The sequence below is a fragment of the Rattus norvegicus genome, chromosome 11 (genome assembly GCF_021556685.1).
Source record: "Rattus norvegicus strain SHRSP/BbbUtx chromosome 11, alternate assembly SHRSP_T2T, whole genome shotgun sequence".
Classification (NCBI taxonomy): Eukaryota; Metazoa; Chordata; class Mammalia; order Rodentia; family Muridae; genus Rattus; species Rattus norvegicus.
Genome location: NC_141544.1, coordinates 81,590,860 through 81,610,629, shown reverse-complemented (window position 1 = coordinate 81,610,629; position 19,770 = coordinate 81,590,860). Strand labels below are relative to the sequence as shown.

At 40.6% G+C, this 19,770-nt stretch overlaps 1 protein-coding gene across 27 annotated transcripts in view; it reads left to right on the top strand.

Moving 5' to 3' along the window:
• Lrch3 (leucine rich repeats and calponin homology domain containing 3) overlaps positions 1 to 19,770 on the top strand; it is a 99,772-nt gene that overhangs the window by 36,598 nt on the left and 43,404 nt on the right. For all 27 annotated transcript variants that reach the window (NM_001371838.2, NM_001371837.2, XM_087576185.1 and 24 more), the window contains exons 4-6: positions 1,994 to 2,099; positions 12,685 to 12,821; positions 14,973 to 15,082. In NM_001371838.2, coding sequence (NP_001358767.2) covers positions 1,994 to 2,099; positions 12,685 to 12,821; positions 14,973 to 15,082 — 353 coding nt within the window. The remainder of the gene's footprint in view (positions 1 to 1,993; positions 2,100 to 12,684; positions 12,822 to 14,972; positions 15,083 to 19,770) is intronic.

The following is a 19,770-nucleotide window of genomic DNA, read 5'->3' as shown; positions in this document are numbered from 1 at the left end:
ATTGTAAACAGAAAAAGTAAGGTATAAATGTAGCTGGACAAATTAGATTACTTTGGTAGGAGGACTTTAAATATAGCAGCTTATATGTTAAAAATTCACAGACATTAAAATCTACAGTTGGGATTTTAGACTACTGTTTTTATGATCTCTAGTCTTGGAAATAAAGCCCAAAATGTATGTTTAGGGGGTATATTTTAGAACTTGGCTTGTTTGCATGAAGTAGGTATAACTTATGCTTTAAGTTCTTTTGTTTATTTTTTCCCATTTTATTATATTTTATTTAAAATTTTTCATCATATAGTTTGATCATATTCTTATTTTATTTTTTGTAAAAGGTCATTTTATAGCCTGCAGTACCCTTGAACTCAGTCTCCATGCCTAAATTTCCCGGATTTGTGTCATCAAATCACTTAAGTTTTTTAACTACTTATGCAATCCCAATTCTTAGCAGAAAGTCACATGTTTGAGGTGCTGCTGTTAGTCTTCTTGAGAAGGTGTTGGTTGATGCCCTCAGTTATTCAGGGAACTTCTGATAGAGGAAATAACTTCATCGCCTCAGGTTTCCCTGATGGCATTTTACAGCATCCTTCTCCTCTTTCCTTCCCACCTGCATTTCTGGGTGACAGTAAATGACTCTGTTGACACAGGTGTTCTCTGGGAGATAGACTAAAAGTACTAACATCCTTCCCACAGACCCATGTCCGCGCCTCTCACCTTCTTTTACGCCCTTTTTACGTTTGATGCTTAGAGCACTGGACTTCAAAGTCTGATCTTTGATCCTACTTCAGTCATTAATGAATAGGAAAGGTAAAAATTATATTCTTTTCTCTTTTGAAAAAGATAAAACAATGTTTGGGGCCAGCAAGATGGGTCAACAAGTAAAAGTGTTTGCAGCCAAGCCAGACTAGTTCTATCCCTGAGGCCAGGTGGTAGAAAAGAACCAAATCCCACAAATTGTCCTATGATCTCCACACCCAACTATTTCCCCCTAATTCCTCTGATCCACAAATAATAAATGTAATAAAAAGTCTTACAGCTGTGAAAGCTTATGGAGGTCCACGGTGAGCGCCTGACTTTGTAGGTGGTGTATTAGTTCTTTCCCTTCCCTAGTGTGTTGGAGGGCTTTTACATAACCCTGTACTGCTTGGGCTCCCTTCTGCTACACACCGATGGTTTCAGAATTATGGAATTTTGTATTTATTCATCTTGGAAGCTGTAGCTGGTTTCTTTTTCAAGCCCATTGAAACCAAGCTTTAAAGCAAGCTACAGCAGGCCTCCGGACCATGTGTTAGACAGACTGACTGGTACTACCAGCCTGGTTTTCCATAGCTTTTGAGTTGTTTATGCTTTAGTATTTCCCTTTATATGCAGTTGGATAAAAATTAGTCATTGCTTACATTTTAATTTTACATTTTTGAACAATCTGACTGGTATTTTGAAAAATGACAGCTTTTCTATATAATTTTTAATCATTTTTTATTTTTATTTATTTTTATTTTTATTTATTTATTTTTTTTTTTGGTTCTTTTTTTCGGAGCTGGGGACTGAACCCAGGGCCTTGCGCTTCCTAGGTAAGCGCTCTACCACTGAGCTAAATCCCCAGCCCTTAATCATTTTTTATTTTAATTAGAATAGTATAAAGTAAAATACACCTTTTTCTTCTTTACCTTTCTACCAACATTTTTATTTGATCTAGTATTCTAGGCTTTCTATTAATATCTTAAGCCATATTATTTTAATTTCAATTTTTTCACAAATATATATAAAATATAAAGAATGAGTCAAAAACCTATAAATTAAAATAAATTAAAAAGAGTATTAACTGAATTATTTTCAGATATAGGATGAATTTTATACACACACGTGCACACACACACACATCAGGAAGGAATGTAGGTTGGTTTTTTTTTTTTTAATCTAATCTCATTTTGTAAATAGTTTAAAGCAGGCAAGTTTGTAATTAAAATAATCCCCCTTTTGTACTCTGAAATAGGATGTGAGCTGCAATGAAATTCAAACTGTACCTTCCCAAATTGGTAATCTGGAAGCCTTGAGAGACTTTAATGTCAGAAGAAATCATCTCCTACGCTTGCCTGAAGGTAAGAAACTATGAAATAATTGTTTTGTTGGTATTTGTGTTTTTATTTTAAAGATCTAAATTTTGAAGATCTGGGCCTCCTGGCATGGGCCTGTTACCCCAGCTACTCGAGAGGCTACAGCAGGGGGATCATCATACAGGCCTGCTGAGTAACCCTGTCTGCAGGTCAGAATTACAGGGAGGAGAGTCAGGAGTCTGAGGGACAGAGAAAACAACAAACAAACAACAAACAGGCAAAAGAGGGATAAGGGCTTGCACTTGACTAGGGGTCGGGACTGGAGGCCCAATCCCCACTACCAACCAAACAACAAAACCTTGAGAGAAAATCTTTGTAATCCTTGCTCAGTGATTTCCTTTTCTATCCTCTTGACTTATGAGCTACTGTAATTGATCCTTCATGGCAGTGTCAGTGTGAATTTAACCAGGCATGCCTATAGAGAGAAATGGAGTGTGTTTGATGCAGGGGTGGTCTGATATGATGCGTTAGTCCGCTTTATAAAGGCACTGTGAAAATTAAGTGGCAGCGGGGGAGTTGGAGTTGAACTTAATTTTATCCTTCACTGGAAACGTTCAGACAAGGTCTGCAGAAGGCTGTGAAGGAGGCCCACAATGACAAATGTTGAGTGACAGAATGATTAAACAAATTAAAATATATCAAATATTCATTAATGTATGAAAGGAAAGACTGAGAATAAGAATGAGAACCATTTTTAATGGCATAGTTTAGTCATGTAAAGTTTCTTACATAAAAGAGCTTCCATGTGTTTGTCACGCACTGCTGCAGGGATCAGTTCATGGTGATTTCACTTTATATGTATGGATCTTTGTATACATTATTTCATATATATGTTTCATATATGTTCTTTTCACATAAATATGTTTCATATGTATGAAATAAGAATCACCAAGAACTGATCATTGTGGTGGCATGTGGCAGGCACATGAAAGTTCATTTATATAAGAAAATTTCCAGAAATAAAATCACCATTAAAAAAAAAAGTGTGTGTGTGTGTGTGTGTGTGTGTGTGTGTGTGTGTGTCTCCTCCTAATTCCAATTCCTCTAGACCAATTCAAAGCAAATTCTAGAAAATATTTATGAACATTTCAGAATGTATATTTTAAAATAAGAAATGAGTCAAATGATGGCAAATGCCTATAACCTCAGCACTGGCAGGACAGACTGGAGAACCATGGGTATAAGACCTGCCACACTAGAGAGACCATGAGTGTCCCAATGTAAACAAAGAAGAAAACACAGCAGCAACATTTTCATAACAAAGAGCTAGGTTATATAAGATATGACAGAGTTTATAATAAATGTTAAATAGTGATGGTTTTGCTTTTACTGCAAAGTCCAGTTTGATGGAGTGAGACAACCATCACTCTAGCTGGTGTCCCCATGCTGTCACTGAACTTGTCTTGTGGCCTTTACACCCACCCCATGGCTCTCAGGCCTCTCCCGTATTGCCTTTTGGCATTTGCCACCAACTCAGGATAGGGATAGGAGTTGCCAAGAAAACAAGAATTGTGACCTGTGTCATAATAATCCCACACATTCATATCTCTGCCTCCCACTCCTAATACTCAGGTTTCCATGGAGTGTAGCTGAGGAACTGAAAAGTACACAGGGGCCTTGTGCACAGTAGGCACGGTGCTACTGTCACGACGTTCCCCATCCCACTTTTTCTTGTTTTATTTTCATTTTTTTTTCTTTTTTTCAGAGCTGGGGACCGAACCCAGGGCCTTGCGCTCGCTAGGCAAGTGCTCTACTGCTGAGCTAAATCCCCAACCCCCCTTGTTTTATTTTCATTTGAAACAGGTCACCTTGCTTTGGCTGTTCTGAAATTTTCAGTCCTGTGTCTCAACTCCTGAGTAGCTGGGATTATACCCACCAATCCACTCACACTGTCAGGTCCAAAACTCTCCCTAGGGCCATCCCTTTAATCAGGGCCTAGTCACCTTCTAGAAGAAGGCTTGCTCATGGAGTAGGATGAAATATTCCTGAAAATATTAAAGTTTGGGATCTTGTATGTGTGTGTTTGGGTTTTTTCCCCTGATAGTGTAGCCTAGGCTAGCCTCAATTTCTCAACACATACATTTCAGCCTCATGAGTCCTGGGATTGCAGGTTAGTGCCACCATGCCTGGCAATATCAGGGTTTTGATGACAAGTACAGTAGAATAGTTTTATCATCTAATTTATCTCTCTTATAAAACTTTTAACAAGCATGTTAACTAACATGAGATGGCAGGAAGTTTATTTGAGCACTAACTAGTAATCTATAGCATTGTGTTTTTGGTTGGTGATGTATCTTTTTTTTTTTTAAGATGTATTTCTTTGCTTACATTTCAAATGTTATTCCCTTTCCCGGTTTCCTGTCCATAAGCCCCCCCAACCCCCTCCCAATCCCCGTACAGGTATACCCCCTATACATCCCCCTTACCCCTTCAACCCTGACATTCCCGTGCACTGGGGGTCCAACCTTGGCAGAACCAAGGGCTTCCACTTTCACTGGTGCCCCAACAAGGCTACTATTCTCTGCTACATATGCAGTTGGAGCCTGGGTCAGTCCATGTATAGACTTCGGGTAGTGGTTTAGTCCCTGGAAGCTCTGGTTGGTTGGCATTGTTGTTCTTATGGGGTTGCAAGCTCCCTCAGCTCTTTCAATCCTTCCTCTAATTCCACCCAAGGGGGTCCTATTCTCAGTTCAGTGGTTTGCTGCTAGCATTGACCTCTGTATTGGACATGCTCTGGATGTGTCTCTCAGGAGAGATATCTGGTTCCTGTCAGCCTGCACTTTTTAGCTTCATCAATCTTATCTAGTTTTGGTGGCTGTATATATATGGGCCATATGGGCCACATGTGGGGCAGGCTCTGAATGGCCATTCCTTGAATCACTGCTCTAAACTTTGCTTCCCTATCCCCCTCCTATGGATATTTTTTCCCCTTTTAAGAAGGAGTGGGAGCATCTGCATTTCAGTCATTCTTCTTGAGCTTCCTGTGGCCTGTGGATTACATCTTGAGTAATTCGAGCTTTGTGATTGGGTTACCTCACTCAGGATGATATTTTCCAGATCCATCCATTTGCCTATGAATTTCATGAAATCAGTGTTTTTGATAGCTGAGTAGTACTCCATTCTGTAGATGTACCACATTTTTTAAATCCAGTCCTCTGTTGAAGGGCATCTGGGTTCTTTCTAGCTTCTGGCTATTATAAATAGGGCTGCTGTGAACATAGTGGAGCATGTGTCTTTGTTGTATGTTGGAGCATCTTTTGGGTATATGCCCAGGAGAGGTATAAGCTGGGTCCTCAGGTAGTGGAATGTCCAATTTTCTGAGGAACCTCCAGACTGATTTCCAGAATGGTTGTACCAGTCTGCAATCCCACCAACAATGGAGGAGTGTTCCTCTTTCTCGGCATCCTCGCCAGCATCTGCTGTCACCTGAGTTTTTTATCTTAGCCATTCTCACTGGTGTGAGGTGGAATCTCAGGGTTATTTTGATTTGCATTTCCCTTATGACTAAGGATGTTGAACATTTCTTTAGGTGCTTTTTGGCCATTCGATAATCCTCGGCTGAGAATGTTTTGTTTAGCCCTGTACCCCATTTTTAATAGGGTTATTTGGCTCTCTGGAGTCTAACTTCTTGAGTTCTTTGTATATTTTGGATATTAGCCCTCTATCAGATGTAGGATTGGTAAAGATCTTTTCCCAATCTGTTGGTTGCTGTTTTGTCCTAGTGACAGTGTCCTTTGCCTTACAGAAGCTTTGCAGTTTTATGGTGTTTTGTTCAGGAAATTTTCCCCAGTGCCCGTGTGTTCGAGACTCTTCCCCATTTTTTCTTCTATTAGTTTAAGTGTATCTGGGTTGATATGGAGGTCCTTGATCTACTTGGACTTAAGCTTTGTACATGGTGATAAGAATGGATCAATTTGCATTCTTCTACATGCTGACCTCCAGTTAAACCAGCACCATTTGTTGAAAATGCTATCTTTCTTCCATTGGATGGTTTTAGTTCCTTTGTTGAAGATCAAATGACCACAGGTGTGTGAGGTTCATTTCTGGGTCTTCAATTCTGTTCCACTGATCTATCTGCCTGTCTCTATACCAATACCACACAGATTTTATGACTATTGCTCTGTAATACTGCTTGAAGTCACGGGTGGTGATTCCCCCAGAAGTTCTTTTATTGTTGAGTATAGTTTTTGCTATCCTGGGTTTTTTGTTATTCCAAATGAAATTTGCAAATTGTTCTTTCTCTCTCTATAAAGAATTGAGTGGAAATTTTCGATGGGGATTGCATTGAATCTGTAGATTGCTTTTGGCAAAATGGCCATTTTTACTATATTAATCCTGTCAATCCATGAGCATTGGAGATCTTTACATCTTCTGAGGTCTTCTTCAATTTCTTTCTTCAGAAACTTGAAATTCTTGTCATACAGATCTTTCACTTGCTTGGTTAAAGTCACACCAAGATATTTTATATTATTTGGAACTATTGTGAAGGGTGTCATCTCCCTAATTTCTTTCTTAGCCTGTTTATCCTTTGAGTAGAGGAAGGCTACTGATTTGTTTGAGTTAATTTTATACCCTGACGCTTTGCTAAAGTTTTTTTATCAGGTTAAGTAGTTCTCTGGTGGAACTTTTGAGGTCACTTAAGTATACTATCATATCATCTGCAAATAGTGATATTTTGTTTTCTTCCCTTCCAATTTGTATCCTTTTGACCTCCTTTTGTTGTCTGATTGCTCTGGTTAGGACTTTGAGTACTATATTGAATAAGTAGGGAGAGAGTGGGCAGCCTTATTTAGTCCCTGATTTTAGTGGGATTGCTTCAAGTTTCTCTCCATTTAGTTTGATATTAGCTACTGGTTTGCTGTATATTGCTTTTACTATGTTTAGATATGGGCCTTGAATTCCTGATCTTTCCAGGACTTTCAACATGAAGGGGTGTTGAATTTTGTCAAATGCTTTCTCAGCATCTAATGAAATGATCATGTGGTTCTTATCTTTGAGTTTGTTTATATAATGGATTACGTTGATGGATTTCCATATATTAAACCATCCCTGGGATGCGTCCCTGGGATGAAGCCTACTTGATCATGATGGATGATCATTTTGATGTGTTATTGGATTCTGTTTGCAAGAATTTTATTGAGTATTTTTGTGTCAATATTCATAAGGGAAATTGGTCTGAAGTTCTCTTTCTTTGTTGGGTCTTTGTGTGGTTTCAGTATAAGAGTAATTGTGGCTTCATAGAAGGAATTCGGTAGTGATCCGTTTCAATTTTGTGAAATAGTTTGGATAGTATTGGAATGAGGTCTTTTATGAAGGTCTGATAGAATTCTTCTAAACCCATCTGGCCCTGGGCTCTTTTTGGTTGGGAGACTTTTAATAACTTCTTCTATTTCTTTAGGAGTTATGGGGTTGTTTAGATGGTTTATTTGTTCCTGATTTCACTTCGGTACCTGGTATCTGTCTAGAAAATTGTCCATTTCCTCCAGATTTTCCAGTTTTGTTGAATATAGGCTTTTGTAGTAGGATCTGATGATTTTTTAATTTCCTCAGGTTCTGTTGTTATATCTCCCTTTTCATTTCAGATTTTGTTAATTTGGATACATTCTCTGTGACCTCTGGTTAGTCTGGCTAAGGGTTTATCTATCTTGTTGATTTTCTCAAAGAACCAGCTCCTGGTTTTGTTGATACTTTGTATAGTCCTTTTTGTTTCTACTTGCCTGATTTCAGTCCTGAGTTTATTTCCTGCTTTCTACTCCTCTTGGGTTTATTTGTTTCTTTTTGTTCTAGAGCTTTTAGGTGTGCTGTCAAAATGCTGATATATGCTCTCTCCCGTTTCTTTTTGCAGGCACTCAAAGCTATGAGCACAGCTCTTAGCTCAGCTTTTAGCACAGCTTTCATTGTGTCCCAAACGTTTGGGTATGTTGTATCTTCCCTTTCATTACATTCTAAGAAGTCTTTAATTTCTTTCTTTGTTTCTTCCTTGACCAAGTTGTCATTGAGTAGAGAGTTGTTTGACTTCCATGCATATGTGGGCTTTCTGTCAATATTGTTGTTATTGAAGACCAGTCTTAGTCCATGGTGATGTGATAGGATGCATGGGATTATTTCAATCTTCCTTTGTCTGTTGAGGCCTGTTTTGTGACTGATTATGTGGTCAGTTTTGGAGAGGGTACTATGAGGTGTTGAGAAGGTATATCCTTTTGTTTTAGGATGAAATGTTCTTTAGATATGTGTTACATCCATTTGGTTCATAGTTTCTGTTAGTTTCTCTATGTCTTTTTAATTTTTGTTTCCATGATCTGTCCATTGATGAGAGTAGGGTGTTGAAATCTCCTACTATTATTGTGTGAGGTGCAATGTGTGCTTTGAGCTTTAGTAAGGTTTCTTTTATGAATGTAGGTGTCCTTGCATTTGGAGCATAGATATTTAGGATTGAGAGTTCATCTTGGTGGATTTTTCCTTTGATGAATATGAAGTGTCCTTCCTTATGTTTTTTTAATGACTCTTGGTTGAAAGTCAATTTTATTCGATATTAGAATGGCAACTCCAGCTTGTTTCTTCAGGCTGTTTGCTTGGAAAGTTGTTTTCCAACCATTTACTCTGAGGTAGTGTCTGTCTTTGTCTTTGAGTTGTGTTTCCTGTAGGCAGCAAAATGCTGGGTCTTCTTTATGTATCCAGTCTGTTAGTCTATGTCTTTTTATTGGGGAATTGAGTCTGTTGATGTTGAGAGATATTAAGGAATAGTGATTGTCACTTCCTGTTATTTTTATTGTTAGAGGTGGAATTATGTTTGTGTGTCTCTCTTTTGGTTTTGTTGCAAGGAGATTATATTCTTGCTTTCTGTACAGTGTAGTTTCTCTCCTTGTATTGGAGTTTTCCATCTATTATCCTTTGTAGGGCTGGATTTATAGAAAGATACTGTGTAAATTTGGTTTTGTCATGAAATACCTTGGTTTCTCCATCTATGTTAATTGAGAGTTTTGCCGGATACAGTAGCTTAGACTGGCATTTGTGTTCTCTTAGAGTCTGTATGACATCTGTCCAGAATCTTCTGGCTTTCATAGTCTCTGGTGAGAAGTCTGGTGTAATTCTTATAAGTCTGCCTTTATATGTCACTTGACCTTTTTCCCTTACTGCTTTTGATATTCTTTCTTTGTTTTGTGCATTTGGTGTTTTAACTATTATGTGAGGGGAGGACTTTCTCTTCTGGTCCAATCTATTTACAGTTCTGTAGGTTTCTTGTATGTTTATGGGCATCTCTTTCTTTAGGTTTGGAACGTTTTCTTCTATAATTTTATTGAGTATATTTACTGGCCCTTTAAGTTGGGAGTCTTCATTTTCTTCTATACCTATTATCCTTAGGTTTGATCTTCTCATCGTGTCCTGGATTTCCTGAATGTTTTTGCCTAGGAGCTTTTTGCATTTTTCATTATCTTTGACGGTTGTGTCAATGTTTTCTATGGTAATTTCTGCCCCTGAGATTCTCTCTTCTATCTCTTGTATTCTGTTGGTGATGCTTGTATCTACGACTCCTTGTCTCTTCCTTAGGTTTTCTATTTCCAGGGTTGTCTCCCTTTGTGTGCTTTCTTTATTGTTTTGAAATAAAAAATTCAATCATGAACGGTTTTGTTCAATTCCTTCACCTGTTTGGTTGTGTTTTCTTGTAATTCTTTCAGGGATTTTTGTGTTTCCTCTTTAAGGGCTTCTATTTGTTTACTTATGTTTTTCTGCATTTCTTTCTTTTTTTTTTTCTTTTCTTTTTCTCGGAGCTGGGGACCGAACCCAGGGCCTTGTGCTTGCTAGGCAAGCGCTCTACCACTGAGCTAGATCCCCAGCCCCTTTTCTGCATTTCTTTAAGGGAGTTCTTTATGTCCTTCTTAAAGTCTTCCATCATTATCATAAAATGTGATTTTAAATCTAAATCTTGTTTTTCCGGTGTGTTTGGATATCCAGTATTTTCTTTGGTGGGAGAACTGTGGTCTGATGATGCCAAGTAGTCTTGGTTTCTGTTGCTTAGGTTCCCGCGCTTGCCTCTAGCCATTGGCCTGTCTGTGGTGTTTGCTTGTTTTGCTGTTTCTGAGAGTTTCTTGACCCTCCTATAGGCCTCTGTGTCAGCACTCCTGTAGAACTGTTTTCCTGTTTTCTTTCAGCCTTTTCTGAGAACAGGTGCTCTGCTCTCAGGTGTGTATGTGCTCCTGGTGACTGTCTTTCAGCTCTAGGCGCGGGCAGGAGTCAAAGGGTCCAGCCCCTGATTGTTCCTAGGTCCTTGCACCCAGCGGGCACAGTTGGCTCTAGGCGATTCCCTCTTGGGTCTGGACTGTGGGCAGAGGGTAGCCTCCTCTGACTTCTCAGGAGTGTCCACACTTCTGAGGGTCCAATTCTTTCCCCCATGGGATTTGGATGCAGGGAGCTGTTTGGCCAGTTCAGTTCAGTCCTGGGCACAGACCAGAACCGCAGGAACCGGCAGCTGACAGTTCCTATATTCCTGTGTCCAGAGGCACTGTGCAGTTTCCCCTCGGATAGGGGATGTGGGCAGAGGTGTACAGAAGTGGCAGTCTGTCCTGCGGTCTCAGGATGTCTGCACTTCTTGGCGTTCAGCTCTCCGTATCTTTTGTTGCATAACCATTCTCATTTGTATTTACTTTTCACTAAATATCATTCAAAAGATATTTAAAAGCTCAGAGTAAGTACTGATATTTCTTTGCCTCATGTTATCTCCACCCCCAACTTCACTCCCAGTATTCAAGTTTCAGTGGCCAGGGGCATTTTCATTAGGTTTGTTGGCTATTTCCTCTAGTATTTCTTGACTTTTTAAATAATGGTTTGGGAAGGAGGGTGTTTGTTAGCGTGCATGTGTGTGCGTGCTTTGGAGGCATAATCTTGCTTTATACTTGTGGCTGGCCTCACACCATTGCAGCCAGGTTCTCGCAGTCCTTCCGCCTCAGCCTCCTGAGTGTTACAGCTGCTGCACCTAGCGGACTTGCCAGCCGTTTCTGTCTGGAAGACTTGAAGAGCGTCCCACTTTCCTGCTTACTAAGCGTCTCTGATGCTGTTGCTGTCATATGGGCTAACTGCACACGCTGGTTACATAGGCCTCTTCAGACTGTAGTCTTGAGACAATTGTTATGCCTTTCCCCCCATCTTATATTTATTTATTTGGGTGTGTGTTCATGTGCCACCATGCAGGTATATGGTCAGATGACAACTTTGTTCCTTCCTTCTTTCTTGTGGTTTCAAGGGTTAACCTCTTCAGACTCAGAGCAAGTTCCTTTTTTCCTTCTGAGGTTTTATCTACTGAGTCTTTTTTTCTTTGAATAAGGCAGAGTCTCCCTGTGCTTCCTGTGTAGCCCTAGCTGTTCTGGAACTCTATGTAAACAAGGCTGGCGCAAATTCACAGGGGTCTACCTGCTTCTGCCACCCAAGTGTTCCCACGTCCTCCCGTGTGCCACCATGCCTGCTTGCTGAGTCATCTTGCTGGCCCCCTCCCTCTTTTTGATAATTTCTTTTCTGGCTTTTCTGTTCCTATTTTTCAAATTGAATGTTGTGACTAAATCTTTGATTTTTCTTATTAGTTTCTGTAGCGTTTTGTGTTACTCTAGAGTAAAATAATTCAAACAAGTCTTGAATTTTTTTTAATTTCTGAAATTCAGAATTTTCAGTTTCTACCATTATAAAATGATTGCTATTATATAACTTTTTAGAAAAAATATTTTGGTGATTCCATATTGTATTTCCCTGAAATTAAAGATATTATGGTTTTTAAATTTTCCTTCTGTTCCCATGTACTTGTTCTTTCTTTTTTCTTAGTTCATTTTTGGTTTTGTCTTACATGCTGTTGGGACTTCTCAGATTCTCTGAGTCATATACAATCTGCACACAGCATCGTAGAAGTTCTGAGTATATTGGGCAGAAATTGTTGAAGGGTAATTAAGCAAGAGGCCATGATTTTCCTGGGGGAAACCCCATGTCAGTATCTAGAGTCCTTTCATATGGGACTGTTTAGTTTGTCCAGATACAGGCGCATCAGGCTTCTCTTGTTTACAACTGTGTGCGTTTCTTATTGCTGGCCTGCAGGAGGGGCTAAGGCAGGGCAGGTGGAGTCGCTGTTGTCCTTGGTTTTCCGTCCTGTTTCAACTGTCCACATATCTTCACTCTCATGGAGCCTCGCTCCCTAAGTCCGGAGCCTGTTGGTATACTTTCAGTAGACGATAACTCTCTGGTTCCTGGGGTGTGCGTGAGTGTCTGTCTGAGGAGTGACTTGGGACAGTGCATACAGGCATCGTATGTGGAACTTCAGCTGCTTATAAAGCCTCCAAGTAGCCTCCTTTTTTGAAATGCTATCTAGTTTCTGAGAACTAGGAAACAGTTCCCTGGAAAGAGGGGAAAGAATCAAACTGCTTGAGTTTTGGTAGTGTTCCTATCTCTAAGCAATCAGATTTTATTTATATCTTGTCAGTTCCTAGGAATAGAGGGAAATGATTTTTCAAATTTGCCACATTTAACTAGAAACATGTGTAAAAGCTAGTTTTCAAAATATTAGGGTTTGTTCCTTCCCCTTTCCTTCTTGCAGAGCTGGCAGAGGTGCCTTTGATACGACTAGACTTCTCGTGCAATAAAATCACAGTAATCCCTGTCTGTTACCGGAACCTCCGGCACCTCCAAGTGATCACCTTGGACAACAACCCACTCCAGTCGCCTCCTGCACAGGTAAGCATGGGCGAAGTCTGCTGAAGGCAACTCCTGTTGGCTGTTGGAAAGTTAAAGGAGGTTCTCTGTATATCACTGTGTCTGTCCTCCATACACTCCCTTAATAAAGGGGACGAAAGAAAGATTTTGATGTTTCTGAAAGCATTTTCCTCTCATTACTTTGGCGTGTGTGTATGTGTGTGTGTTTATGCGCACCAGAGGTTAACGGTAGGTGTCTTCCTCAGTCACTCTCCACCTTACTGGGTTTGTTTGGTTTTGGAGACAAAATCTCTCACAGAATTTGGAGTTCAGTGACTGAGCTAGCCTGAGACCTTCCTGTCTCCACCGTCCCAGGTCTGGTGTATTTATGTGGGCACTGAAGATCCAAACGTAGGCCCTAAGGCTCACACATCAAGCCATTTTGTTGACTATGCCTTCCCTTTCTCCCCTATCCTCAAGCACTTTAAATTGAAGAGTTTCTCAGAAATTAGTTTTCTGGCCAGGTGGTGCTGGTGCACGCCTTTAATCCCAGCACTTGGAGGCAGAGCAAGTAGATCTCTAAGACAGCCGGGGCTACACAGAGAAACTCTCGGAAAGCAACAACAACAAAAGCTAACAGCAATAAGGAAGCTAGTTTCCTAATGAGAGTTGAGTTTCCTAATGAGAGTTGAGTCCTATGGAGGCTTGAGCTGGAGAACATGCATGGCATAGACAGCAGCCTTCCAAAGGAGTTTTCAGGGTGTTCATGCTGCCCCTGCTTCTGTGCCTCCCACCTTCCTGTCGTGTTAAGGGCCTCATTTAACCAGGTGGCTCATCCATTTGTGAGTAACTGAAATAAAAGTGGTAACTGTGAGGTAGATTACATCCTATAAGCCATAAAATATTAGCCACACTCATAATTTTAACTTTGAACTTCTTTTTTTTTTTTTTTTTTTTTTTTGAAGCTGGGGACTGAACCCAGGGCCTTGCGCTTGCTAGGCAAGCGCTCTACCACAGAGCTAAATCCCCAACAACTTTGAACTTTCTTAAAAGTTATTTTTTTCCATAGAATCTGTGCACATGTGCTCTGACATGTGGAATTCAGAGGACAAGTTCTTGGAGTTGGTTCTCTCTGCCTTTATGTGGGTTCCAGGGAACCCTCACTTATGATGGTCATAGAATCTGTAAAAGTTATAGAACTTCATAACTACAAAAAAGGTTTTGTATTAGTCAGTTTTTAATCAGTGACAAAGTAAGTTTCAAGAGAAAGTAAGTTAGAAGAAGTAAGTAAGGCTCCTAGTTTCAGAGGTTTCAGCCATCTGGCTCTGTTGCTATGGACCTGTGGTGAGACGGCATCATGGCAACAGGAGCATGTGGTAGAGGAGGCCGCTCACCTCACAACAGCCAGGGACGGGGACAGAGAGGACTTCAGGGACCAGGTATCCCCTTCAAAGGCCTACCCTAGTGCTGCCTTCCTCCAGCCCAGCCCAGGCTCCTGTCAGTGGGTGTAGCCATGAAGCAAGTCAGCCTGCATTAATTCACTGATCACATTAGAGCCCACTTGATCCAGTTACTGCTAAAAGTCAGCTGACAACTAAGCTTTTAACACATAAGCATTTTTAGACTCAAAATTATAGAGCATTTCATCAGCCTAAAGAATTTGTTTGACTCATGAGACAGGAAACATCAAAAATGGTATGTGCATAAATTTCATAATTTTATCATTGCTAATTCTTTCCTGCAGAGATTAGCATGTACAATATAATTATGCATGATTAATACCTAGAGTCTGTAACGTCCTGACTGTGTATAACTAATCAGTGTGTGTTTAATAGAGGTGCCTTAAAAACCCAGTTATGTTACACCAAAAGCTAGTCATCATTTAAAAAGAGAGAGAGAGAACGTCTCGGGCGGCTGGAGAGGCGGCTCATCAGTTAAGAGCACTGACCGTTTTTCCAGGGGACCTGGTCCCACTAGTGACCCAGCATCCACAGATCTGCTCACAACTGTTTGGAGCTCTAGTGCAAGGGGATCTAATATTCTCTCCTGGCCTCTGTGAGTACCAGGCATGCGCATGGCACACAGACGTGCATGCTAGCAAAACCCCCGCACACTAAAATAATGTTAATCTTCTTAAAAGAATACTTATATTTCAGATGAGTAGTAATTGGCTGTATTTGTTATTTTATTTAGATATGCATAAAAGGCAAAATCCACATATTTAAATACCTGAACATACAAGCTTGTAAGATTGCTCCAGATCTGCCAGATTATGAACGGAGACCCTTGGGATTTGGCTCCTGGTAAGTGTGTTTTATTCTTGTGTCACAGAGAAAATCAAACAAACTTTATTCTTAAATTGCCTGGCTTCAAAATGCTTGTATCAAATATGAATTGGTTACAAAATCCTACAAAGTGCAGTCTAAGTCGCAGTTCTCTGGCCCGAGAGGCTGTTCCGTCCGTATTTTGTGTATGGAGCATCCTGGCCCATGATGTTCCCTCTTTTGTGGATAGTTGGCAGCATCCTGGCCTCTACCCCCTCGAGACAACAGCGCAGGAAATGTTTACAGGTAGCCAAATACTAGCACTGTCCCTGACGGCCACCAGTTAAAATTCACTGGCTCAAATGGCTTGAACACTGACCTTAGCTGTGCCTCTGAAAAGCTCGCTGACTCACAGCCTCCTGAGCATTCCCTTCACTTTCCTTTATAAACATAAGGAGGGGTTGGCTTTTTTTCATGTTGACATTACTTCAGGATCTTTTAGTCTATGAACTCCTTAGTGACATGTCACATGCCGTGTAAGATCATCTACTTGGCACTCCCAACTGTGTGTGTGGAGCAATCTTAAGTGTAGGAATTCAACTTAAAAGTCTTCCAAAGGTGAAGTAGATGCCCAGTGAAGATGTTGTGATGCTCGTGGACTTTACTCAGGAGAGAACTTCCTAGGCCTTTGTTTGGAACCAATCAGTTTTTGCTGAAACCACAAGCCAGATGAGCTTGCTTTGCAATTGTCTAGATAGAAATACTAAAATAGATCAACAAACGTCCGTGTGGCTTCTAAAAGCAGATATAGCCAGGCATTGGTATGGTATATTAAATATGTACCATGTTCAGAAAAGACAATTTATTATGACTTTAAGGCTTTATTAGAAATTATTACAATGAAAGATTTTAGTGTTTCACATTGCATAGGAGTCCTCTGAGCCGTCTGAAAATTGCACTTACATGTAGCAGGACTTGTGGGTAGACAGTGCTAGTTCTCCCACGGGCTCTCAGCTCCACCCTTGGCTGCAGACCCCCCTCCCTCTGGTATTCAGCTGAGCATGTGGTACACACAGGCCTTACTCAGAAAATAGTTGTTGAATGAAAGAAGCACTGATTTAATCAGACAAATACTGCTTTCCTCCAGGTAAAATCGTCAGAAAGATCTTTGTGATGACACCCCAGGGTGCTTAGTCTGGCTGGTAGATCAAAGGCTGGACACTAGAGGAAGGCTGGACAACAGCTCTAACCTAGTTGCTTAAGCGTAAGCTAATGCAGCAAAGAGACTGACAGTCACACTGTAGCCATACGCACTGAGAGCACCCTCAGTTCAGTGTCGGTCTCTGGATGACTGGCCGGGGACAGGTGAGCGGGGCAGCCGTATACACAGTTGACTTTCTGTTGGAGTTCGTGATCCTTGAGGGAAACTCCCCTCTCCCGAAATATCAGAGTAGGAGCATGAGATTTCTGCCGCTGCTGTGGGGACTGAGTGTGAGCTGATGATGGCGGACGCAGGTGTGTGTCTGAAGATCTGCCTGAGGAGACGGTAATGAATGGTGTGCTGTGATTGAGGGCTGAGGTACTGTTTGCAGGACCTGCTTCTCTGTGACCTGTTCCTTAGTTCTGAGAATGGCTTAATTTGTGTTTGAAAATACTATAGTACATACATTGTTTTAAATACATAAAGTATTAGTTACATTATGTGGCAAAAGACTTGAGTGAATATTTGCTAACAGATAAAAGGCTTGAACTAATGGGAAATTGTTCTTTCAGGTTTCTGAGTAAATGGGAAACCTAACTAGCATAAAGATGTCATTTCTCTCCAAAGGAGTTAGAAGGGATAGAACTGACACATTGCAGTCTCTGTCATATTCTCTGGTTATGGTCACTAATTAGGCTGCTTTCTAGATTTTCTCTTTTTCAGAGCCAAATTGTTATTTCAGAAATACTAGAAATTTTAATCTGTTACATATATGTCAATATAGCTGACCCTCTGTTTTCATGGATTCAACCAAGTGTGGATTGAAAGTATTCAGGGAAAAAAAGATGCACACTTTTTTTCTCATCACCATTCCCTAAACTGTGCAGCACAGCAACTCTTCCCATGCCCTGTCTATTATATTAGGCAATATGAATGATTGAGGGGTGATAAAATACATAGGCAGAGTGTCATCAGCTTTGGTGACATGTGTCTGTATTTTCACCTCCTCTACCCTGTTGTCAGAGGGCTAAAGCAGGAAGATGGCTTGAACCCGGGAATTTAAACTCATCATAGACAACCCTGTCTCAAACAAACCCTGCTGGTAGGGTGGTGCATTCTTGTAATCCTAGCCTGTGAGAAGACTATCCTCAGCAATACAGGGAGTTCAAGGCCAGCCTGGGCTACATGAGACCCTTTCTTAGCAGTGTCAACAAAAATGCATAGGTATCCGTAGACTTGATGGAAATGCTTTGACACCTTACTTGGCATCACATCGGTCTCCCTGGATTTGGGTATCTGAAGAATCCTGGGATCATGAAACTAGTTCCTCACGAATATTCAAGGTAGACGTTATATGTGATACTTTATTTCACTCCTCAGGTACAGGGAGTGAATGCTGTACCGTCCTGTTTTTCTATCAAAGGCACAGATTAATAGAGTTGGGTTAGAGTTGCTGTCTGTTCAGTCAAGGAGCAGGCATGGAGTCGGAGCTCTTGGTTCTGAGTCTCTGTCTTCTGCGGGTACTAAGCTGTTTAATCTCTCTGAGCTTCCATTCTCAGTATAATCTTTGTACTGCTTATTACTCTGGCAATAGTTCTAAATGTCAAATATCCTGAATCTGAAAGTTTTTTAAGTGACCATAAAATCTGTGTAAATATTAGGCATGATAATCAGACTAGGATTGATTTAGCTAGATAGTGTTCAGGCCTCCTAAAGAGTCTCTTAGCTCTTGGAACCTTCAGTACGAACAACACATGCTTAGATTTCAGTTCTTAGATTTATACATCTTTTGATCTTGTTTCTTATTTTGTTTGTTTGTTTTTTGAAGGTTTATTTATTTCATGTATATGCGCACACTGTAGCTGTCTTCAGACACACCAGAAGAGGGCATCAGATCCCATTATAGATGGTTGTGAGCCACCACGTGGTTGCTGGGATTTGAACTCAGGACCTCTGGAAGAGCAGTCAGTGCTCTCAACCACTGAGCCATCTCTGCAGCCCCTGCTTTTGTTTTTTGAGACAGCATCTCATTATATAACCCTGGCTGGCCTAGAACTTGCTCTGTAGACCAGGTAAGCCTTGAACTCAGATCTGCCTGCCTCTGCCTCCTGAGTGCTGGAATTAAAGGTGTGCGCCATCTTGCCTAGCCAGATTTAACCATCTTAATGTTTGTGTATATTTTTTAAATGATTTACAAATTTAGCATAGTAGTACCTACTTTAATCTCTCACTTGGACGCAGGCCAAAGGATCCTGAGCCTGATAACAGGCAAAACTCTGTTTTAAACCACTAAAAGGCATGGGGATAGTGGCCAAAGTACATGACATAATTAACTGTATGAAAATGTCTTTAAAAAATGCCTCAATATGTGAAATAGTATGTGCTGATAAAAATGTTTGTTTAATTAAAAAAAAAATACTACCACAAGTCCCAGCACCCACAGAATCTCCCAGAAATAAATTTGTAAAAATTACAAATTTTTCTTAGCGTCCAGATTCAAGTGTTCCCATCTCACTTGGTGAGTGGCACTCATCACCTTTGCTTTACTTAGTGGCACTGTGCCTTCCATCAGTGAGATACAGAGACTCAAGACAGGGTTTCTCCATAACCCTGGCTGTCCTGGAACTCACTCTGCAGACCAGGCTGGCCTCAAACTCAGAGATCCTCCTGCCTCTGCCCCCAGAGCGCTGGCATCAAGGGCATGGGCTACCACTGCCCAGCTGAGACCTGGTTTTTGATAAGATCATTTTAAGCAGCTTTATGTTACTGACTAAACATTTATTTCTGTTGATGTGACTACAAACCCAGGAAACTAAGGAACTACTAAGCCACTGGTAGGAAAAGCCCATCCAGCTCCGATTGATAGAGTATTTATAATCTTAGCACCCTGGAGGCTTATGTGTTCAAGGTCAACCCTGGGCGGCAGCCTGAGCCTCTGGAATCAAAAAGACTTACCTCTCTAACTCTACCCACTGAATTAATTTTATTCAAAAAACCTCAATTTTTTAAAAGCAAGGGACCATCCTTTATTTATACTTAATATTCTTAACACCTAGAACATTGCGTGGCGTTCAGTAAATGACTGATACACAAGCTCGGTTGAAATGGACTTAATCAAATGCTCTCCTGAGACCACATTTTTACTGTAGTGATAACTTACTGATGCTTGTACGAGGTTCTGCTCTGGGGTTGCATTTTCTGTTTGGGTTCACATGGCTCTGTGAAGTGGGTGGTTGCTGTGTCTTCAATGGAGACATTGAAACTTATATTTTCAGTTACAGTGAGACGGTCCTGATGTGCAATTCTAGGACGCTTCCTCCTAAACCCCACTGAGCTCTATACCACACCAGCATCTTGCTGTAGAGAAGCTGCCGGTGTATTCGAGCACCTGTAGAGATAGTTTGTGAAGGAGACTGACATTTTTGGGTAAAAATAAATTATGACAGGAGTCTACCAACTTCCAGGATGTATTTGTGTGTGTTACAAAGAAGCATTTGGTAACTTTGGAAATATACATATTTTTTTC